Source organism: Nerophis lumbriciformis, linkage group LG03, assembly GCF_033978685.3.
Source record: "Nerophis lumbriciformis linkage group LG03, RoL_Nlum_v2.1, whole genome shotgun sequence".
In the NCBI taxonomy this organism is placed as follows: domain Eukaryota; kingdom Metazoa; phylum Chordata; class Actinopteri; order Syngnathiformes; family Syngnathidae; genus Nerophis; species Nerophis lumbriciformis.
The window spans coordinates 62,447,588-62,472,905 of NC_084550.2; the positions used below are offsets into that span (position 1 = coordinate 62,447,588).

The following is a 25,318-nucleotide window of genomic DNA, read 5'->3' on the forward strand; positions in this document are numbered from 1 at the left end:
ATCAAAAGTCAGTGGAACCTCGTCCATGTTGATAATGTTCTCTGGCCGGATCTTTTTTTCAGCTATCTTGTTTTTACAATATGCACGGAAAGTAGCCAGCTTTTCTTGAAAGTCTTTAGGCAGTTGCTGTGAAATAGTAATCCGTGTGCGGATGGAGAGATTGCGTCTTTTCATGAACCGGATCCCTGTCGCTTAGTAGGAGCCATTTTGTGGTCTTTACAGATGTAAACACACAAAGGAAATGAAACGTACGGTAATATCCGCGCGCTTTTTCTTCTTCTACGTGGGCGGGTGGTTGCTTACAGTAGAAGAAGAAGCGCTTCCTGTTCTATGGGGGCGGGTGCTTACCTTGGCGGTTGCTTGCGGAGAAGAAGAAGCACTTCCTCTTCTACGGGGAAAAAAGATGGCGGCTGTTTACCGTAGTTGCGAGACCGAAACTTTATGAAAATTAATCTTAATATTAATCCATATATAAAGTGCACCGGGTTAAAAGCCGCACTGTCAGCTTTTGAGTAAATTTGTGGTTTTTAGGTGCGGCTAATAGTGCGGAAAATACGGTACTCATTTAATTTTTTGATAACCCCCCCCCAAAAAAATGCCTGCAACATCAGATAGTGTAAGTGTAAAACATTGGCAATTATTGCATGTGCAACATTTTTCTGTCAAAATTGAAAGAACGAATACTTTTAGCCAGAAAGTGTTTTAATTTCCAGCCTTTTGCAGGCCACATTGAAATTAAGTGAACTACATGGCGTGTCCCATTAAATGTGATGGGCCACGTATAAAAATGATGTAACATACCACTTTGAATTATGTGACTGGTGAATTTAAAATGATGTGGCGGTCCACCATAAAATTATACAATGGACCATATCAAATGTGACCTTAAAGGTCAAACAAAAATCAAATTCTCCAATAAGAAATAATACATTCATCCCAGATACTCAAACATTTTAGAACAAAACACATTTTTAGGCCCAATATCCCTGGTCTGCTCCCAGTGTATTGATGTATTTATTTGTGTTATAGATTGAGACTGGACGTGTGTTAGCGATTGCTAATAAACAAACGGAAAAGGGCAAGAAATATGAAATTGTAAATATGTGATATATTGTAATTAAATGATTACTAAAGCTAACATGAAACAGCAACAAAGTCCCTTCCCACAACTCCTCTAAATCTCAGGAATGCAGTTGTCTTAAGTGCATTGTATTTTGACGTCACCCCACTAAAAGAGGCATTGTAACATATTTTTAACCGTGTGACGAGGAGTTGACCTGTCGGCAATGTGACTAGTCACTGCTTTCTCCTCTAAATATAGTAACAGCTGCGGGACATCAACACCAGCAAAGTGCTGCAGCTCAAGTGGTAGGAGTCCACGTTTGTGTTGCTGTAAACAACAACAATAATATTAATTAGAACTATTTTCATCTGCAAGGACAGCAGCAGACGGCAAGGAGCAAGTGAAAGGTAATGAAGTGCTTCTGTTTCCTGTTTGTGTGGAGGTTTGTGCTTTTTTTGACACTGAACGTAACTGAATTGTTTTACATCATTATGCTGACAATTTCATTGAAAAAGACTTAAATGTTTAAAAAATCAGTAAAAAAATTTTTAAGCGTATAAAAATTCAGTGTTAAGTGAAGTGAAGTATATTTATGTAGCGCTTTTCTCTAGTGACTCAAAGCGCTTTTACATAGTGAAACCCAGTGCCCACCCACCTGCTCCCAGTGTGGGTGGGCACTGGGAGCAGGTGGGTAAAGTGCCTTGCCCAAGGACACAACGGCAGTGACGAGGATGGCGGAAGCGGGGATCGAACCTGGAACCCTTTAAGTTGCTGGCACGGCCACTGTATAAAAATTCAGTACAAAGAAATTATGCGTAAAAAATTTTTTAGCATATAAAAATTCATTGTACGTGTAAAAAAATCAGTGTATAAAATCTCAGTATAAAAAAAAATCCAGGGTATGAAAATTCAGTGTAAAACAAAATCAGTGGATAAAAATGTGTAAAAAAATCAGTATATAAAAATTCGGTACAAAAAAATTCTGCGTACATTTTTTTTTAGCGTATAAAAATTCATGGTACGTGTAAAAAAATCAGTGTATAAAATCCACAGTATAAAAATTCAGTGTAAAAAATTATGCGTACATTTTTTTTTACCGTATAAAAATTCATTGTACGTGTAAAAGAAAATCAGTGTATAAAACCTCAGTACAAAAAAAAATCCAAGGTATAAAAATTCAGTGTAAAAAAAATTCTGCTTAAAAAAATCTTTTGCGTATAAAAATTAATTGTATGTGTAAAAAAAATCAGTGTATAAAATCTCAGTACAAAAAAAATCCAGAGTATAAAAATTCAGTGTAAAAGAAAATCAGTGGATAAAAATTCAATATAAAAAAATCAGTGTATAAATATTCAGTACAGAAAAATTCTGCGTAAAAAAAATTCTGCGTAAAAAAGTTTTTAGCGTTTAAAAATTCATTGTACGTGTAACAAAATCAGTGTATAAAATCTCAGTACAAAAAAAATCCAAGGTATAAAAATTCAGTACAAAGAAATTTTGCGTAAAATTTTTTTTAGCATATAAAAATTAATTGTACGTGTAAAAAAATCAGTGTATAAAATATCAGTACAAAAAAAATCCAGAGTATAAAAATTCAGTGTAAAAGAAAATCAGTGGATAAAAATTCAGTATAAAAAAATCAGTGTATAAATATTCAGTACAGAAAAATTCTGCGTAAAAAAAATTCTGCGTAAAAAAGTTTTTAGCGTTTAAAAATTCATTGTAAAACAAAATCAGTGGATAAAAATTTTGTGTAAAAAAATCAGTATATAAAAATTCGGTAAAAAAAAATTCTGCGTACATTTTTTTTTAGCGTATAAAAATTCATTGTACGTGTAAAATATCAGTGTATAAAATCCACGGTATAAAAATTCAGTGTAAAACAAAATCAGTGGATAAAAATTCAGTGTAAAAAAAATCTGTATAAATATTCAGTACAAAAAATAATGCGTAAAATTTTTTTTAGCGTATAAAAATTAATTGTACGTGTAAAAAATAATCAGTGTATAAAATCTAAGTCCAAAAAAAATCCAAGGTATAAAAATTCAGTGTAAAAAAAATCAAGAGTATAAAAATTCAGTACAAAAAAAATTCTGCTTCAAAAAATCTTTTGCGTATAAAAATTAATTGTACGTGTAAAAAAAATCAGTGTATAAAATCTGAGTCCAAAAAAAAAATCCAAGGTATAAAAATTCAGTGTAAAAAAAATCAAGAGTATAAAAATTCAGTACAAAAAAATTCTGCTTCAAAAAATCTTTTGCGTATAAAAATTAATTGTATGTGTAAAAAAAATCAGTGTATAAAATCTCAGTACAAAAAAAATCCAGAGTATAAAAATTCAGTGTAAAAGAAAATCAGTGGATAAAAATTCAATATAAAAAAATCAGTGTATAAATATTCAATACAGAAAAATTCTGCGTAAAAAAAATTCTGCGTAAAAAAGTTTTTAGCGTTTAAAAATTCATTGTACGTGTAACAAAATCAGTGTATAAAATCTCAGTACAAAAAAAATCCAAGGTATAAAAATTCAGTACAAAGAAATTTTGCGTAAAATTTTTTTTAGCATATAAAAATTAATTGTACGTGTAAAAAAATCAGTGTATAAAATATCAGTACAAAAAAAATCCAGAGTATAAAAATTCAGTGTAAAAGAAAATCAGTGGATAAAAATTCAGTATAAAAAAATCAGTGTATAAATATTCAGTACAGAAAAATTCTGCGTAAAAAAAATTCTGCGTAAAAAAGTTTTTAGCGTTTAAAAATTCATTGTAAAACAAAATCAGTGGATAAAAATTTTGTGTAAAAAAATCAGTATATAAAAATTCGGTAAAAAAAAATTCTGCGTACATTTTTTTTTAGCGTATAAAAATTCATTGTACGTGTAAAATATCAGTGTATAAAATCCACGGTATAAAAATTCAGTGTAAAACAAAATCAGTGGATAAAAATTCAGTGTAAAAAAAATCTGTATAAATATTCAGTACAAAAAATAATGCGTAAAAATTTTTTTAGCGTATAAAAATTAATTGTACGTGTAAAAAATAATCAGTGTATAAAATCTAAGTCCAAAAAAAAATCCAAGGTATAAAAATTCAGTGTAAAAAAAATCAAGAGTATAAAAATTCAGTACAAAAAAAATTCTGCTTCAAAAAATCTTTTGCGTATAAAAATTAATTGTACGTGTAAAAAAAATCAGTGTATAAAATCTCAGTACAAAAAAATCCAGAGTATAAAAATTCAGTGTAAAAGAAAATCAGTGGATAACAATTCAGTATAAAAAAATCAGTGTATAAAAGTTCAGTACAGAAAAATTCTGCGTAAAAAAGTTTTTAGCGTTTAAAAATTCATTGTACGTGTAACAAAATCAGTGTATAAAATCTCAGTACAAAAAAAATCCGAGGTATAAAAATTCAGTGTAAAAAAATCAGTGTATAAAAATTCAGTACAAAAAAATTATGCGTAAATTTTTTTTAGCGTATAAAAATTCATTGTACGTGTAAAAAAATCAGTGTATAAAATCCACGGCACAAAAATTCAGTGTAAAACAAAATCAGTGGATAAAAATTCAGTGTAAAAAAAATCTGTATAAAAATTCAGCACAAAAAATTATGCGTAAAATGTTGTTTAGCGTATAAAAATTCTAGGTGTAATAGGTGTAAAAAAAATCAGTGTATAAAATTTCAGTACAAAAAAAAGAATACGGGGTATAAAAATTCAGTGTAAAACAAAATCAGTGGATAAAAATTCAGTGTCGAACAAAAAATCAGTATGTTAGATGTAATTATTGAATATGTTTAAAATGTACAGTAAGATGACTAATTCAGTGTTAATATTTGAGTGGGCTCCGGGCCCCTCTGTAGTGGAAATGTCGGGCCCCGAGGTCTAAAAGGTTAAGAACCCCTGCTCTAAAACATGAGTCAATATAAACAAGTACCAAATAAATACTGTATTGCATATTTCTTATACGTACATACAAAGTCTTCAAGGCCAAAAGCGTACTAGAAAGTATCCAGTAACAAAAGTGTCTGCATCGTTCGACTTACTGCGATGTGACTTTAATGAATTATTGTGGCCACTAGGTGTCACCAAAAAGCCAATTACCATTCCATTTCAATTTAAAGACAGCATTCAGACAGTTGATAGGAAATAGGTTTTTGTTTGAGGAATTTCACTTGATTGAACGTTCCACACTACAAAATAAAAGAGGTATGCAACATGATCCGTGTTCATATTGTATTGGGTCGATATCGGTATTAGTCAATATTCAAGGCTCAGTCATCGGTAGAAAAGAAAGTTGTATCGGGACACCCCCTATGCAATAGTGCTAACACTGCATGATATGCTGTCAAATGCCGCCGATCAGGCGATCAATAACAGGCTTTGATCCTGCTGTGCTAGCATGGAGTTTACGGCCTTGGTGATGGCGGAGGATGAAGAGGAGGATGAAGACGTGCAGTACGTGATCGAGCAGAGTCTGCAGGACAGCAACAAACACACGCAGGAAGGCTTCAACAACACCAGGTGACGGGAGGTCAGACACTGGCTGACGAGCACCTGTCTGTAAATATCAGCATATTGCTCCAGAATATATATATATACATATATATATATATATATATATATTGGACACAAATTCCTCAATCTGATTGACAAACACTTTCCCAAAGACAACACCCTAAGAAAAGTATTCAACAAGAACAACATTAAATTGAGCTACAGCTGTATGAACAATATACGACAAATTATCTCAAACCACAACAAAACAATTGCAAATGAGCCGTCGGCCCCCGGACAGAGCGACTCCAAAACCAACAAAGGCTGCAACTGTCGAAAGAAACCTGATTGCCCTCTCAACGGGGGGTGCTTACAAACATCAGTTGTCTACCAATCTAAGGTAACACGCAAGGACATTAACACATCCGACACATATGTAGGATTAACCGAGGGAGAGTTCAAAACCAGATGGAACAATCACAAGGCTTCTTTCAGGAACCAAAACCTGCGGAATACCACAGAACTCAGCAAACACATTTGGGACCTCAAAGACAATAATGTTGAATATTCAATAACATGGCAAATTATTGCATCCAGCACACCTTACAATAGTGGTAATAAAAGATGCAACCTATGCTTGAAAGAGAAACTGTTTATTATTTACCGTCCAGACCTGTCATCCCTCAACAAGCGCAGCGAAATTGTAACAGCATGCCGCCACAGACGGAAACACCTCCTAGGTAACACATGAGCCAATCACCACGCCCCTACGCCAGCCTGCACCCACCCACTCTGTGCCCTATATAAACCATGGTATGTGAATGCTCCCATTAAAATCTCCTGATGATTGAGGGAACCCCCCTCATGAAACAGGCCTGTAGAGATGAAGTAGTCTTGTGATTTTTTTCCCCACACATACATATATATATGTATATATATATAATGATGCGTCTCTTCCAGCGCTCAGTGTGCAGACAGTGTGGCTATTTTCACTGCTATAAGGCAAGGTGAGTTGACTTGATTTATCATCATAATAATATTAATAATAATAATAATAATAAAGTACTTGGGTTGTGTGACCAAGCAGGCGGAGAGAAGCTTGTGGAAGATCTGTGTGGTAAGAGGAGGAACTCTTTTCTCCAGACGGACGGCAGAGGATGGACGCCTCTCCATGAAGCATCGACACAGAGCAACCTAACCATCCTGGAGCTCACTTATGGAGGTCAGTATCACAACCAGTCTGTATCAGACACATTAGTATCAGAACCAGTCAGTATCAGACACTATCAGTATCAGACACAATCAGTTTCAGACACCATCAATATCATACATTATCAGTATCAGAACCATCAGTATCATAACCATCACTATCAGACGCCATCAGTATTCGAACCACCAGTATCAAAACCATCAGTATCAGAATCATCAGTATCAGACACAATACGTTTTAGACACTATCAGTATCAGACACCATCAGTATCAGAACCATAAGTATCAGACACGTCAGAATCAGAACCATCAGTATCAGACACCATCAGTATCAGAACCATCAGTATCAGACAACATTAGTATCAGAACCAGTCAGTATCAGACACCATCAGTATCAGAACCAGATAGTATCAGACACCATCAGTATCAGACACCATCAGCATCTGAACATCAGTATCAGAACCATCGGTATCAGACATTATCAGTATCTGAACCATCAGTATCAGACACACTCAGTATCAGACACACTCAGTATCAGAACCATCAGTATCAGACCCATCCGTATCAGACACCATCAGCATCTGAACATCAGTATCAGAACCATCGGTATCAGACATTATCAGTATCTGAACCATCAGTATCAGACACACTCAGTATCAGAACCATCAGTATCAGACCCATCCGTATCAGACACAATCAGCATCTGAACATCGGTATCAGAAATTATCAGTATCAGACACTATCAGTATCTGAACCATCAGTATCAAACACTATCAGTTTCAGACACACTCAGTATCAGAACCATCAGTATCAGACCCATCAGTATCAGACACCATCAGTATCAGACACAATCAGCATCTGAACATCGATATCAGAACCATCGGTATCAGACATTATCAGTATCAGACACTATCAGTATCTGAACCATCTGTATCAGACACTATCAGTATCAGACACACTTAGTATCAGAACCATCAGTATCAGAAAATCAGTATCAGACACCATCAGTATTAGAACATCAATATCAGAACGATCAGTATCAGACACTATCAGTATCAGACACACTTAGTTTTAGAACCATCAGTATCAGAAAATCAGTATCAGACACCATCAGTATTAGAACATCAGTATCAGAACATCAGTATTAGAACGATCAATATCAGAACGATCAGTATCAGACCCAGTCTGTTGTCCAGTTTCAGGTGAGGAGGCAGTGGAGTATCAGACCCAGTCTGGGGACACGGCCCTCTTACTGGCGGTGGAAGGAGGACTGCTGGACAATGTGTCCTTCCTTCTGGACCGCGGTGCTCGGCCCGACACGCGGAACCAGGACCAGGACTCCCCGCTGCTTTTAGGTATGGGATGTTGGCCATTGGTGCGGCAACTGATAATGTTGTACATTAGGGAAATGATTCATACCGCCCCATTCTTGGGCGGATCTCGCGTGAGAGGAAGAGGGAGGGAGGGTTGGTCATTTGCTGAAAATGATGGAAAGCGCCACTCTACATAGCAACTGACACTGTGGTCAAAGTTGGAATTGCCACAAAACACATTTTAAGATATTGAACACCCGCCCAATTTGTCACGTTTCATGTGTCGGGTAAACCTTGACGAAGGGGGCTTTAATTAATCCCCTTCCTACTGTATCATACTCTGATTGTTTGTCTTCCTGGTGCTCTACATAACATGTTCTATTTATTTACATTCATGTTTGTTTAGGAGAAGTAATACTCTGTATTACATGTCAAATACATTGAGGTGAAAGGGGAGTTAGAGTGATACAATTATGCTATCGGTATCAGACACCATCAATATCACACACAATCAGTCTCAGGACACAATTAGTATAAGACACAATCAGTATCAAACCATCGGTATCAGACACAATCTGTATCAGACAATCAGTATCAGACAAAATCAGTATCAGACACAATCAGTATCAGAACCATCAGTATCAGAAACATCTGTATCAAAACCATTAGTATCAGGCACAATCAGTATCAGAACTGTATCAGGCACAATCAGTATCAGAACCATCAGTATCAGATACAATCAGTATCAGGCACCATCAGTATTAGACACAATCAATATCAGACACAATCAGTATCAGAACCACCAGTATCAGAAACATCTGTATCAGAACCATTAGTATCAGGTACAATCAGTATCAGAACCATCAGTATCAGAACCATCTGTATCAGATACAATCAGTATCAGAACCATCAGTATTAGACACAATCAATATCAGACACAATCAGTATCAGACACATCAGTATCAGTACCAACAGTATCAACACAATCAGTATCAGAACCATTTGTATCAGACACCATCAGTATCAGACACCATAAAGTATCAGACACAATTGTATCAGAACCATCAGTATCAGAAACATCTGTATCAAAACCATTAGTATCAGGCACAATCAGTATCAGAACTGTATCAGGCACAATCAGTATCAGAACCATCAGTATCAGATACAATCAGTATCAGGCACCATCAGTATTAGACACAATCAATATCAGACACAATCAGTATCAGAACCACCAGTATCAGAAACATCTGTATCAGAACCATTAGTATCAGGTACAATCAGTATCAGAACCATCAGTATCAGAACCATCTGTATCAGATACAATCAGTATCAGAACCATCAGTATTATGGTATTAGACACAATCAATATCAGACACAATCCGTATCAGACACATCAGTATCAGTACCAACAGTATCAACACAATCAGTATCAGAACCATTTGTATCAGACACCATAAGTATTAGACACCATAAAGTATCAGACACAATTGTATCAGAACCATCAGTATCAGACACAATCAGTATCCGAACCATCAGTATTAGACACAATATCAGACACAATCAGTATCAGAACCATCAGTATCAGAACTATAAGTATCAGAACCATCAGTATCAGACAATCAGTATCAGAACCATCAGTATTAGACACAATCAGTATCAGAACCATCAGTATTAGACACAATCAATATCAGACACAATAAGTATCGACACCATCAGTATCAGAACCACCAGTATCAGAACCATCAGTATCAGACACAATCAGTATCAGAACCATCAGTATCAGGACCATCTGTATCAGACACGATCAGTATCAGACACAATCAGTATCAGAACCATCAGTATTAGACACAATCAATATCAGACACAATCAGTATCAGAAACATCAGTATCAGACAATCAATATCAGACACAATCAATATCAGACACAATCAGTATCAGACACAATCAATATCAGAACCGTCAGTATCAGAACCGTCAGTATCAGACACAGTCGGTATCAGACACAGTCAGTATCAGAACCATCAGTATCAGAACTATAAGTATCAGAACCATCAGTATCAGACAATCAGTATCAGAACCATCAGTATTAGACACAATCAGTATCAGAACCATCAGTATTAGACACAATCAATATCAGACACAATAAGTATCGACACCATCAGTATCAGAACCACCAGTATCAGAACCATCAGTATCAGACACAATCAGTATCAGAACCATCAGTATCAGGACCATCAGTATCAGACACGATCAGTATCAGACACGATCGGTATCAGACACAATCAGTATCAGAACCATCAGTATTAGACACAATCAATATCAGACACAATCAGTATCAGAAACATCAGTATCAGACAATCAATATCAGACACAATCAATATCAGACACAATCAGTATCAGACACAATCAATATCAGAACCGTCAGTATCAGACACAGTCGGTATCAGACACAGTCAGTATCAGAACCATCAGTATCAGACAGTTAGAGTGATGAAATGACTTGTGACCTCACCCTGGTGGTCTGCAGCGATCCGGTCCGGCCGTGTGGACCTGGTGAAGTTGCTGCTCCAGAGGGGAGCCCCCGTCAACCAGGAGGGTCTCCACCGCCGGCGCCCGCTCCACGAGGCCTCTCGGCTGGGCAGAGCCGAGCTGGTCAGCCTGCTGCTGGAGGCCGGGGCGCTGCCGGAAGCCCGCAGCCGCTTTGGCCTCACGCCGCTGGCCCTGGCTGCCCAGGAGGGTCACCTGGAGGCGGCCCAGGTCCTGCTGAGGAAAGGTGAGGACGGATGTGAACTCAAAGGCATCATCATGCCAGGTTTGCTGTGTAGGCAGGGCCTTTGACCCCTTTAAATACCCTCTTTTCCTCATATTTATGACTTTTTATCTCTGGATTCCCACTTTTATCTCATAGTTATACATTTTTTATATCACCATTTGGGCTTTTTACCATATATTTTTGACTTTTTAACTTATAATTATAACTAATATCTCATAATTTCGACTTTTACCTCAACATTTTTATTTTTATCTCATAATTGCAACTTTTTATCTCATATGACTTTTTATCTCATAATTACAACTTTATATTTTATAATTTCGACTTTTTTACCTCATAATTATGACTTTTTATCTCATAATTACAACTTTGCATTTCATAATTTTGACTTTTTACCTCATAATTGTGACTTTTTATCTCATAATTATGACTTTACATTTCATCATTTTGACTTTTTACCTCATAATTGTGACGTTTTATCTCATAATGCAGACTTTTTACTTCATAATTATGACTTTTTATCTCATTACGACTTTATATTTCATAATTATGACTTTTTACATTATAATTATTTTTTGATTGATTGAATTATTCATTTCAAACCTGCACAGTACAACAAAACACTTTTTTTTCTTCTTTTTTTTTTACATTTTGGCAGGGACATTTATGCAAGGCTTGAAAAGGGGTTGGATGAAGCAGATGCTTATAATATCCAGAGGTGGGTAGAGTAGCCAGAAATTGTACTCAAGTAAGAGTACTGTTACTTTAGAGATTTATTACTCAAGTAAAAGTAAGGAGTAGTCACCCAAATATTTACTTGAGTAAAAGTAAAAAGTATGTTGTGAAAAAACTACTCAAGTACTGAGTAACTGATGAGTAACATACACACTCATATCATATATATATATATATATATATATATATATATATATATATATATATATATATATATATATATATATATATATATATATATATATATATATATATGTATATATACATACATACATACATTTACATTGATATATACAGTATATAATTTATATTTATTTATTTAGCTGTTTTTGTTTACATGTTAAAGGTGTTTTAATGAATATACATGCATGTTAAACATATAGATTCCTTTCTTTCATGAAGACTAGAATATAAGTTGGTGTATTACCTGATTCTGATGACTTGCATTGATTGTAATCAGACAGTCGTGATGATAACGTCCACGTTTTCAAATGGAGGAGAAGAAAAGTTCCTCCTTTCTGTCTAATACCACATGAAAGTGGTTGGTTTTTGGCATCTTATTTGTCCAGCTTCCATATTCGTTTTTATACACTTTACAAGAAATATATTGGTGTCAAACTCCGTAGCTTGCGAGCTTGTTTACGCTGGCTTTCGGAGACTCTTGTTTTGAAAGCGCAGGCGCGATGGAGCGGCACTTTTATTGTGAAGACAGGAACGTCCTCATGTGCGGCCAGTCTTGAGGCTTTTGACGGTACGGTTGAAATAAAACAAGTATCTTTTTTCCTTCACACTTTTGATTGATTGATTGGAACTTTTATTATTAGATTGCACAGTACAGTACACATTCCGTACAATTGACCACTAAATGGTAACACCCCAATAAGTTTTTCAACTTGTTTAAGTCAGGTCATGTGACCCCTGGCTCTGTTTGATTGGTCCAACGTCACCAGTGACTGCATCTGATTGGTGGAACGAAGTGAAACGTCACCAGTAAGGCAGGCACTTTGAAGGTCTGTCTGACAGACCAAAACAAACAAAGCGTGCATTAACAGATCGATAAAAATTAGTAGCGAGTAGCGAGCTGAATGTAGATAAAAGTAGCGGAGTAAAAGTAGCGTTCCTTCTCTATAAATATACTTAAGTAAAAGTAAAAGTATGTTGCATTAAAACTACTCTTAGAAGTACAATTTATCCCAAAAGTTACTCAAGTAGATGTAACGGAGTAAATGTAGCGCGTTACTACCCACCTCTGATAATATCCCAACCCCTCTCACTCATTCCACATTTAACATAAACAATATAATACAAGAACAATACTATACAAACAAAACAAGAAACGCTCCTGTACACTAACAATACAATAGTACCACTGTTACTATGAGACAAGACAAGACGAGACAAAACACACACACACACACACACACACACACACACACACACACACGCACACACACACACACACACACACACACACAGGCCCAAACACTCTCTGACCATACACCTCTCTCCCATCGCTCTGTGCTGAGGGCATCACTCTCTTTCCTCCTCGTACTTCTTCAGTACTTCTTTTTTTAAACAGTCTTTTAAATGTAATCATGTTAGAACAGGTTTTTAACTCGTCCCCTAAGTTGTTCCACAGACTGACTCCACGCACTGAAATGCACATTGATTTTAAAGTTGTTCTAAATTTAGGCAAATATAATTTGTTGTTTCCTCTTAGACTGTAACTATGATGAGCATCTCTATCCTGGAATAGGTTTTGTATATTGGATGGTAGAGAGTTTTGGGATGCCCTAAACATAATTTGAGCAGTTTTAAAATTGATCACATCGTGCAGTTTAAGTTGCTTTAACTCCATGAATAGTGGATTTGAATGATGTAAGTAGTGAACATTGGACACAATCCTAATGGCCTTTTTCTGCAGAGTGACTAAAGGCTGTAGATGAGATTTATAACAATTTCCCCAGACTTCAACACAATAGTTTAAATATAATAAATGAATGATACAATAAAAGCAGAGCATTGGTGTTCAATAAATGACATGATCTCCTCATCATTCCAACACATTTAGCAACTTTTGTCCTCAGGTAATTTATATGAGGCTTCCATGATATATTTTCATCTATTACCACTCCTAAAAATGAATTTTGTTGGACATATTCTATTGGTGTATCATCAATAACAATCCTGATGGGTATATTACTTTTGCGATTGCTAAAGAGCATGATTTTGGTCTTCTTTAAATTCAGAGACAATTTGTTGGTATTAAACCAAGTTTTTAACTTGATCATCTCCTCAGTTACAGTGGCCAGAAGTTGCTTAACGTCGTCACCTGCACATGTAATGGTTGTGTCGTCAGCAAAGAGGATGAACTTCAGCAGTGTTGATACTTTACATATTTCATTGATATACATTATAAATAGTGTGGGTCCTAGTATTGAGCCTTGGGGGACTCCACAGGTTATGTTCATGAGTGTAGATTGATGTTGGTCGATCTGAACAATCTGCTGTCTCTCATTCAAGTAGCTCTTCAGCCATTTCCCTGCCACTCCCCTTATGCCATAGTTTTCCAGTTTATTTACCAAAATCTGGTGGTCAATGGTATCGAAAGCCTTTTGCAGGTCAATAAAAATTCCTATAACAAATTTGTTTTTCTCGATACCATTAGTAATGTTCTCTATTAGATCACTTAAAGCTAATGAAGTTGACCTATTTTGTCGGAACCCATATTGACAATCAGATAATAATGTGTGTTTTTCAATGAAGCCACGAAGTCTATTATCAAATAATTTTTCCAATATTTTTGACAACTGTGGCAGAAGGGAGACGGGCCGGTAATTTGTGAAGTGGTGTTTGTCTCCAGATTTGAAGATGGGGATGACTTTTGAGAGTTTCATTTGTGAAGGAAATTGTCCAAGTTGAAAAGATAAATTGCAGATGTATGTGAATGGTTTGATGATTTCTTCCGCTACGTTCCGGACCGTCCTCATGTCGAGGTCATAAATGTCACGTGATGTTTTGTTCTTGCTTTTCTGAATAATCTCTAAGACTTCCTTTTCGACAGTCGGAGTGAGGAACATCGAGTAAGGATTTTTTTCAATAAGTTCCATGGGCTGTTCATCATTAATTGTGATTTTTTTTTTAATTTACAACTTTATCTCATAATTACAACTTTTTATCTCATAATTATGACTTTTTACCTCATCATTTCAACTTTTTATCTCATAATTATGACTTTCTCATAATTACGACTTTTTATCTCATAATTATAACTTTTTTATCTCATCATTATGACTTTTTACCTATAATTCAGACTTTTTACCTCATAATTTCGACTTTATCTCATAATTCAGACTTTTTATCTCATAATTATGACTTTTTACCTCATAATTTCGACTTTTTATCTCATAACTATGACTATATATCTTAATTACAACTTTTTATCTCATAATGATGTATTTTTACCTTAAAAATTATGACTGTATATCATAATTATGACTCTTAACCTCATAATTTCGACTTTTTACCTCATAATTATATCTTTTTTACCTCATAATTTCGACTTTTTAAATCATAATTATGACTTTTTTTATTTCATAATTATGACTTTTTAAAATCTCATAATTGTCTTTTTACCTCATAATTTGGACTTTTTATCTCATAATTATGACTTTTTAAAAATCTCATAACGACTTTTTACCTCATAATAATGACTCTTTATCTCATAACTTCGACTTTTTATCTCATTACTCAGATTTTGTATTTCGTAATTTTGACTTATCTCAAAATTTCGACTTTTAGCTCATAATTTTGACTATGTAATAATTTTTTAGTCTCATAATTATGACTTCTTACCCCATACTTCTAACTTTTTATTTCATGATAGAATTTTAGTCTCATAATTATAACTTACCATTGTTTTTTTTTTGTGTGTGGTGGAAACGGGCTCCCATAAAATTGAGATAAAAAGTCATAGGGTAAAAAGTTTAAATTATTTATCTGATAATTATGACTTTTTATCTCATAGTGTGCATGCGTAATGGGGCAGTTTTGATCCTAGAACAGATTGTAGAATTGACTTGATGTTACTTCCTGTAGGGAACAATGGTAAAAGACCTTTGACCCCTTTTAAATACCATATTGTCCGGGCTATATTTGAGAAGAAATAACTATTTTTATATATATATATATATATATATATATATATATATATATATATATATATATATATATATATATATTAGCCTTACGGGACTATTAGGCGCAGATATACACCGGCACGAAAGATTTTATAAAGGTTTCTTTACATACCTTAATTGTTTCCAAACGATGTCTGTAACACGGCAGTAAAACGGCTGATCAAACAAAACAGAAGTCATTGTTAAGGACCCACTATCTGCACAAGCTAGCTCTCCAATCAGCTAAAAAGACTCAATAACTCCACGGTGACGTTTTGGTGAATTTACAAAACTGAAACAGTACAAAAAGAATGCCTTTGTAAGTTAATAATACTAACACAGACACTCTTAAAATGTGTTAGCATGTTTGCTAATGCTAACAACCCTAGCATCATTACATTTCGATAGCACATACAAATATGCAAAAAAAACATTCCTACAGACATCACACACAGGACGGTTTAGTAAGTAAGAATTGTTTTAGTTATGTTGTAAAACTTACAAAAGTTGCTTGGAGTGATGAATGAAGAATCCATACTAGTAGAAATGCCATGGACGGTTATACTTCCGGTTTAAGGTACAAAGCAGGAAGTACATTTTCAATCTGCAGCACCTGCAGTGAGCGAACTTGTCCAAAAGATGGCGCCAAAACACAAACAATAACACACCTTTTTAGTGTCTCCGTCCGTGTGATATAAAACTATTTGTTGAATACAGAACATTATGGCCGTGATCAAAGTCAAATCCATGAATTAGCTGCATCGTTTTATAAGGCGCAGGATTCAAAGCGTGGGAAAAATACAGTAATAAAAATCCATACTTTTAGTTCAGAAGTTCAGCAGGGCCCAGAAGGTTGTGGTGGTCGCCGGTTACATTTGTGGTGGTCGCCCGTTACATTTGTGGTAGTCACACGTTACATTTGTGTGTGCTGTTGGCCAGGAGCAGACGTGACGTGTCGGGCGCAGGACGAGGCCTCCATCTTGTACGAGGCGTGTGCGAGCGGAGACGCCGCCATCGTCGAGCTGCTGCTGGAATACGGCGCCGACCCCAACGTGGCTAAACAGAGCAGGCACCTGCCGATCCACCGGGCCGCTCACAGGGGACACCTGCAGTAAATGAGAAGCGGAGGAAGAAGCGCATGGTTACCTTCATTTTATTCATTACTGTGTGTGTGTGTGTGTGTGTGTGTGTGTGTGTGCAGAGTTCTGAAGATACTCATCCCAGTAACGTCTATGGATGACATCAGCAACAGTGGAATGAGTCCACTACACTGTGCAGCAGCTGGAGAACACACACACTGCATCAAGGTGTGTGTGTGTGTGTGTGTGTGTGTGTGTGTGTGTCTAATAAACGTAAGTGGGTCTTCCAGCTGCTGCTGGACGAGGGCTTCGACCCAAACTACATGCTGCATCCCTGCGTGCGTCGAGGCTACGACGACGAGAGGAAGTCGGCGCTCTTCTTCGCCGTGTCCAACAACGACCTTGCGTCGGTCCGCCTGCTCCTGGAGGCCGGAGCCTTGACCAACCAGGACCCCGTCAAATGTCTGCAGGTGCGAGCGACAAGAGGCCGTGTCACTGTGGGGGCCCACACCCACACCAACACACACACATCTCTCACGAGTGCAGGAACACCGTGTCTGAATCCAGTCTTTTTTCTTCTTTTTGTTAGTCCAAATGGCATTTGTGTGCACGCCCATTTCTGCCACTAAAAATAGAAATATATCTCTACTGTGATTGTGAGATAAAAAGGCAGATTTATGAGTTACAAAGCCATAAGTATGAAATAAAAAGTCATTATCATGAGATAAAAAGTCATAAGTGTGAGATAAGAAAGTCGAAATTATGAGATAAATATCTTTTATCTCATAATTTCGACAAAGAAAGTTGAAATTCTGAGATAAAAGTCATAGTCAAAATTATTTATCTCCTAACTATGACTTTTTCCGACTTTCTCATAATTTCAACTTTTTATATCATTAATTTTAACTTTTTGTCTCATAATTTCTATTTTTCATCCCATAATCATAACTTTTTATCTCATAATCATGACTTTTATCTCATAATTTCAACTTTTTATCCCATAATCATGACTTTATCTCTCTTTATCTTTTGAATCTCATAATTATGACTTTTAAATCATACTTGCAACTTGATCTCATATTTATGACTTTTTATTTCATACTAATAATTCCAACTTTATCTTGTAATTCCAACTTTTGATCTCATAATTATCAATCAATCAATCAATCAATCTTTATTTATATAGCCCTAAATCACAAGTGTCTCAAAGGGCTGCACAAGCCACAACGACATCCTCGGTACAAAGCCCACATACGGGCAAGGAAAAACTCACCCCAGTGGGACGTCGATGTGAATGACTATGAGAAACCTTATTATGACTTTGTATCTCATATTCTGACTTTATATCTCATAATTATGACTTTTCAACTCATACTTGCAACTTTTTATCTCATATTATGACTTTTTATCTCATCGTTATGACTTACCATTGGGGATTTTTTTTTGTGGCAGAAACGGGCTTCCATAAAATGTCACAGGGATAAAAAGTTTTAATTATTTATCTCAAAATATGACTTTTTATCTTATGATTTCCCCATTTTATCTCATAATTATAATTTTCATTTCATTTTATTTTCTGGATTTGGGTTCACTTTTTTGGTTCTTAGTTCTGATAAGTGAAGTGGTTCACACACCATGCAGGGCCATACAATTCACATTTTTATCATGTCCTCATTTTTATTCTGGTTTTATGTTTTGACATGCATTTGTACATTTTATACTTGCTGATTATTTGTGTATTTTTTCAGTATTGTTGAAAATTAAAAAATAGTGACATCACTGTCAAAGCACGGGAAAATATGGCCCCGTCTTATGGAATGTTAGTTCATGTTTTTGAACATTTGCCATCAATAGTTATATTGGTGTGAACTAAAATTCAGTCTTTTTAGCTGATTGGAGAGCTAGCTTGTGCAGCTAGTGGGTTCATGACCATGACTTCTGTTTTGTTTGATTAGCTGTTTTACTGCCGTGTTATAGACACCGTTTGGAAACAATTAAGGTATGTAAAGAAAGCTTTTTAAAATCTTTCGTACCGGTGTATATCTGCGCCTAATAGTCCCGTAAGGCTAATATATGTAAAAATAGTTATTTCTTCTCAAATATAGCCCGGAAAATACGGTATTTAAAAGGGGTCAAAGGTCTTTTACCATTTTTCTCTACATGAAGTAACATCAAGTCAATTCTACAATCTGTTCTAGGATCAAAACTACCCCATTACGCATGCACACTATGAGATAAAAAGTCATAATTATCAGATAAATAATTTAAACTTTTTATCTCAGAATTTTATGGGAGCCCGTTTCCACCACACACAAAAAACAATGGTAAGTTATATGTTATATGTCATATTTAGTTATGAGACTAAAATTCTATCATGAAATAAAAAGTTAGAAGTATGGGGTAAGAAGTCATAACTATGAGACAAAAAAAAAATCATAATTATTACATAAAGTCAAAATTATGAGCTAAAAGTCGAAATTTTGAGATAAAGTCAAAATTACGAGATACAAAATCTGAATTATGAGATAAAAGGTTATGAGATAAAAAGTCGAAATAATGAGCTAAAGAGTCATAATTATGAGGTGAAAAGTCATAATTATGAGATAAAAAAAAGTAATAATTTTGAGATAAAAAGTCGATATTATGAGGTAAAAAGACAGAGGTAAAAAGTCACAATTATGAAATAAAAAAAGCCATAATTATGAGATTAAAAAGTCAAAATTATGAGGTAAAAAGACAATTATGAGGTAAAAAGTCGAAATGATGAGGTAAAGAGTCCTAATTATGAGGTGAAAAGTCATAATTATGAGATAAAAAAGTCGAAACTATGAGGTAAAAAGTCGAAATTATGAGGTAGTCAATTATGATATACAGTCATAATTATGAGATAAGAAGTCGAAATTATGAGGTAAAAAGACATAATTATGAGGTAAAAAGTCAAAATGATGAGGTAAAGAGTCATAATTATGATATACAGTCATAATTATGAGATAAGAAGTCAAAATTATGAGGTAAAAAGACATAATTATGAGGTAAAAAGTCGAAATTATGAGGTAAAGAGTCATAATTACTCATACTTGCAACTTTTTATCTCATATTTATCTCATCGTTATGACTTATCATTGGGGATTTTTTTTTGTGGCAGAAACAGGCTTCCATAAAATGTCACAGGGATAAAAAGTCTTAATTATTTATCTCAAAATATGACTTTTTATCTTATATTTTCCCCATTTTATCTCATAATTATGAGGTGAAAAGTCATAATTATGAGATAAAGTCGAAATTATGAGGTAAAAAGTCGAAATTATGAGGTAAAAAGTCATAATTATGAGGTAAAAAGTCGTAATTATGAGATAAAGTTGTAATTAGGAGGTAAAAAGTCAATTAACTTAACTGCCAATTGGAGTTCCACCAGCATCCTGACACAACATACAGTGTGTCCACTAAGTATTCACTGTGCTTCACTTTTTCCATTTTTTCTTATGTTTTACAGCCTAATTCAAAAATAAAATACATTCATTTTGGTCCTCAACATTCTACACACAATACCCCATCATTTTAAACCTTTTTGCAAATGTATTAATCCCCCACCTTCTACCATCCTAGTCACGTCCGTTGTGTCCTTGGGCAAGACACTTCACCCTTGCTCCTGATGGCTGCTGGTTAGCGCCTTGCATGGCAGTTCCCGCCATCAGTGTGTGAATGTGTGTGTGAATGGGTGAATGTGGAAATAGTGTCAAAGCGCTTTGAGTACCTTGAAGGTAGAAAAGCGCTATACAAGTATAACCCTTACAATTAAAAAATAAGAAATAGTAAAATGTTCTAAAAAACGTTTGTACATTGTCATTATGGGTATTGGGTGTAGAATATTGAGGACCAAAATGAATTTATTCCATTTTGGAAGAAGAAAAATGTGGAAAAAGTGAAGAACTGTTTGAGTTTGGAGGCTCTACTGTATTTTAATTATTATTGGGGGGAAAAAACATCTATTTAAAGAACTTTGTTTAGAAGTTTGGACGGGATCGCTGATGTGTTGCTGCCATCTTGTCAGGTGGCTCTGCGTTCGGGCAACTACGAGTTGATGAAAGTTTTGCTGCGGTACGGCGCCAACGTCAACTTCTACTCCAGGATCAACACCACGCACTTCCCCTCGGCCCTGCAGTACGCCCTCAACGACCAGGTGCCTGTCTTCACAGCTGCTTACGGGGGCTCTTTTTGTGACCTGTGTGTGTGTGTCAGGTGGTTCTCAGGATGCTGTGTAGCTATGGTTACCATGTCGAGCGCTGCTTTGACTGTCCCTATGGCAACGGATCCCACGTTCCAGAGGAGTACGAGGGCTGGAGTGACACAGTCATCAAAGACACGATGGTACGCAAACACACCCCGAGTGCACATGAGACACATGTTGATGTGTGTGTGTGTGTGTGTTCGCGCAGTTCTGCGAGGTGATCACCGTGCCGTGGCTCAAGCATCTTTCAGGTCACGTGGTCCGAGTCTTGCTGGACTATGTGGATCATGTGACCTTGTGCTGCAAGCTGAAGGCGGCGCTCATGGAGCAGCAGCAATGGAGCGACATTTGCAGGCTGCAAGGTGACATCAGGACACTAAACAAGACTTAGGTCTTTAATATTACTTCTTTTTTCCAGGGGTCGTATAAAAGTAATAATGATGTACAAACCCCGTTTCCATATGAGTTGGGAAATTGTGTTAGATGCAGGCCCGTCCCTAACCAATCTGGCGCCCTAGGCAAGATTTTAGGTGGCGCCCCCCCCACATCGGCAGTGAAGTGTATATACTCACAAGAAACCGAATAGCTTTGTCTTTGACCTTTTTTTTTTTTTTTACTTACAACTATACCTAATATATAAAGGGGTGGAAAAGTGACTATTACCTGCAGGGCAAACATTAGCTAACCAGAAGGCAATAACAATGTAAACAAAAAACACCTGCTTAAAATATCTAATACAAATGTCCCAGAGGAATGTAGGTGGGAGTACTGTAATTACCTAATGTTACATTATTATTTTCCATAACAATTTAGCCCCCTCCACAATATTAACCCGACGTTAAAACAGAACTAGCTATTTATTGATTAGCAATTGCCGACTCATGTAACATTAGCTTAATGCTAAAAAGCCAGGTTACTATCACATTCTGTAACAGACAAATAGTTTCATGTAGGCTAACGTTACCTACTTGCTACCTCTGTCTTTTCTCGTTTCTCCTCCTCTTCTTTTCTCTTTTTTCTTCCCTGGGCACCTGACAGTTTTGGCCGTTTTGACATCTTGTGTTGATTTTTGGATGTGGTGACGTCCAAAAAGAGTCATGATACGGGAAGGGAGGGGGCGCACCGTGCGGGGTTAACAAATAATATTTCTATTAAATAGGCTTTACTTTGCATTTGAATTAACGTGGGATTATTTTTTGTATTTAGAAATAATAGTACCACCTTTTTTTCTTTTTCTTTTTTTTTTTCTCTCCAACATTTGTGGCACTTGCGTGGCGCCCCCTGATGGACGGCGCCCTTAGCATTTGCCTATACGGCCTATGCCACGGGCCGGCCCTGGTTAGATGTAAATATAAACGGAATACAATGATTTGCAAATCCTTTTCAACCCATATTCAGTTGAATATGCTACAAAGACAACATATTTGATGTTCAAACTGATAAACATTTTTTTTCTTGCAAATAATCATTAACTTTAGAATTTGATGCCAGCAACACGTGACAAAGAAGTTGGGAAAGGTGGCAATAAATACTGATAAAGTTAAGGAATGCTCATCAAACATTTATTTGGAACATCCCACAGGTGAACAGGCAAATTGGGAACAGGTGGGTGCCATGATTGGGTACAAAAGTAGACTCCATGAAATGCTCAGTCATTCACAAACAAGGATGCGGCGAGGGTCACCACTTTGTCAACAAATGCGTGAGCAAATTGTTGAACAGTTTAAGAAAAACCTTTCTCAACCAGCTATTGCAAGGAATTTAGGGATTTCACCATGTAAGGTCCGTAATATCATCAAAAGGTTCAGAGAATCTGGAAATCACTGCACGTAAGCAGCTAACCCCGTGACCTTTGATCCCTCAGGCTGTACTGCATCAACAAGCGACATCAGTGTGTAAAGGATATCACCACATGGGCTCAGGAACACTTCAGAAACCCACTGTCAGTAACTACAGTTGGTCGCTACATCTGTAAGTGCAAGTTAAAACTCTCCTATGCAAGGCGAAAACCGTTTATCAACAACACCCAGAAACGCCGTCGGCTTCGCTGGGCCTGAGCTCATCTAAGATGGACTGATACAAAGTGGAAAAGTGTTCTGTGGTCTGACGAGTCCACATTTCAAATTGTTTTTGGACGTCGTGTCCTCCGGGCCAAAGAGGAAAATAACCATATAGGCGCAAAGTGTAAAAGCCAGCATGTGTGATGGTATGGGGGTGTATTAGTGCCCAAGACATGGGTAACTTACACATCTGTGAAGGCGCCATTAATTCTGAAAGGTACATACAGGTTTTGGAGCAACATATGTTGCCATCCAAGCAACGTTACCATGGACACCCCTGCTTATTTCAGCAAGACAATGCCAAGCCACGTGTTACATCAACGTGGCTTCATAGTAAAAGAGTGCTGGTACTAGATTGGCCTGCCTGTAGTCCAGACCTGTCTCCCATTGAAAATGTGTGGCGCATTATGAAGCCTAAAATACCACAACGGAGACCCCCGGACTGTTGAACAACTTAAGCTGTACATCAATCAAGATTGGGAAAGAATTCCACCTGAGAAGCTTAAAAAATGTGTCTCCTCAGTTCCCAAATGTTTACTGAGTGTTGTTAAAAGGAAAGGCCATGTAACACAGTGGTGACCATGCCCTTTCCCAACTACTTTGGCACGTGTTGCAGCCATGAAATTCTAAGTTAATTATTATTTGCAAAAAAAAAAAAAAAAAAGTTTATGAGTTTGAACATCAAATATGTTGTCTTTGTAGTGCATTCAATTGAATATGGGTTGAAAAGGATTTGCAAATCATTGTATTCCGTTTATATTTACATCTAACACAATTTCCCAACTCATATGGAAACGGGGTTTGTATGTCCTTACTCACTTACACATTATTATACATTTGTCAAGTTTCCATGTACTTCATTGTGTAGGGTAAGGATTAGCAGATTCACATTGACGGATAATTACAATCATCATAATACATTATGAGAATATCTTTAAAAACTAGTGACGCCTCAGTTTTGATCAGGGTTCCTTGAACGCACCACAATTATGTGCTATGAGGTGCACAAGTGAAACCTAAACATTACTTGGTCAGATGTTGCCACACTCATTCATTATATTTTTACCTTTCTTCTGTCACCCCATCCTGGTTCCCAAATGTTAACTGGCTGTCTTAAATGAAAGAAAAACTCAGGCCGTGGTCATGTGGCCCTGAACAACCCAGCTCTTGTTACCACGGCAACATGATGAGCTACATTGTTCACAGGGTAGCAAGCGGGGGATTTCCATGCCGTGACGATGTACTTATTAACGGGACGGCGTGGCGCAGTGGAAGAATGGCCGTGCGCGACCCGAGGGTCCCTGGTTCAATCCCCACCCAGTACCAACCTCGTCATGTCCGTTGTGTCCTGAGCAAGACACTTCACCCTTGCTCCTGATGGGTGCTGGTTAGCGCCTTGCATGGCAGCTCCCTCCATCAGTGTGTGAATGTGTGTGTGAATGGGTAAATGTGGAAGTAGTGTCAAAGCGCTTTGAGTACCTTGAAGGTAGAAAAGCGCTATACAAGTACAACCCATTTATCATTTAACAAGATTGTTAAAACCATTACGGTCAAAAGTGAATATGAATATTATTGTTTGCTCCTCCCACCTCCTTTAGAGAACGCTCGCTGCTTGCAGCATCTGTGTCGTCTGAGGATTCGCCGCTGCCTCGGTCGCCCTCGTCTGCGGTCGCCGGTCTTCATGAGCTTCCTGCCGTTGCCAGGGCGACTGAAGGACTACGTTCTTTACCGGGAGTACGACCTTCACGGGTGACAGGAGGTGCTGTCCACAAAATTGGATTTCGTTTTTTTTTGCCACACAGTGACGGTTTTACTTCAAAGTGATTTATATTCCGTCAGCTCACCTTTTTTACGACACCTGGAAAGACTTTTATTTTGATAGAGAATGGGGTTAGTTGTCACTAGGGATGATGTTCAAAATCGATAAGAAAAGAACCAATTCCATGGACTGGAATCCCTTTTTGAGAACCGGTTCCCGTTATCGAGGCCACTATAGTAAAGAAAAAGAGTTGGTTCTTTATTCGAATCCCTTTCCCACGTACAGGAAATGCCCTGTGGGACCTGCAATGTTATGCCCATTTGATTGTCGACTCTTACTGACACTTTGTGGCGATATGAAAATACTACGCGTCATTAGTTTGGGCACTTCCAGGTTGAGACAATTGAGAAGAAGACAAGTTGTGTCA

The 25,318-nt window shown here is 36.6% G+C and overlaps 1 protein-coding gene across 1 annotated transcript; it reads left to right on the forward strand.

Annotated features, from left to right (window-relative positions):
* Window positions 1–1,271: 1,271 nt before the first annotated feature.
* Window positions 1,272–25,296, forward strand: asb14a (ankyrin repeat and SOCS box containing 14a). Its single transcript, XM_061940866.2, has 14 exons — window positions 1,272–1,368; window positions 1,439–1,470; window positions 5,462–5,584; window positions 6,518–6,564; window positions 6,645–6,779; window positions 7,963–8,121; window positions 10,607–10,852; window positions 16,705–16,876; window positions 16,967–17,072; window positions 17,135–17,314; window positions 20,896–21,024; window positions 21,084–21,212; window positions 21,281–21,434; window positions 24,731–25,296. The coding sequence occupies exons 3-14, from the start codon at window positions 5,463–5,465 to the stop codon at window positions 24,883–24,885; spliced, it is 1,734 nt and encodes a 577-aa protein (XP_061796850.1). The 5' UTR covers window positions 1,272–1,368; window positions 1,439–1,470; window position 5,462; the 3' UTR covers window positions 24,886–25,296.
* The last annotated feature ends 22 nt before the right edge of the window (window positions 25,297–25,318 follow it).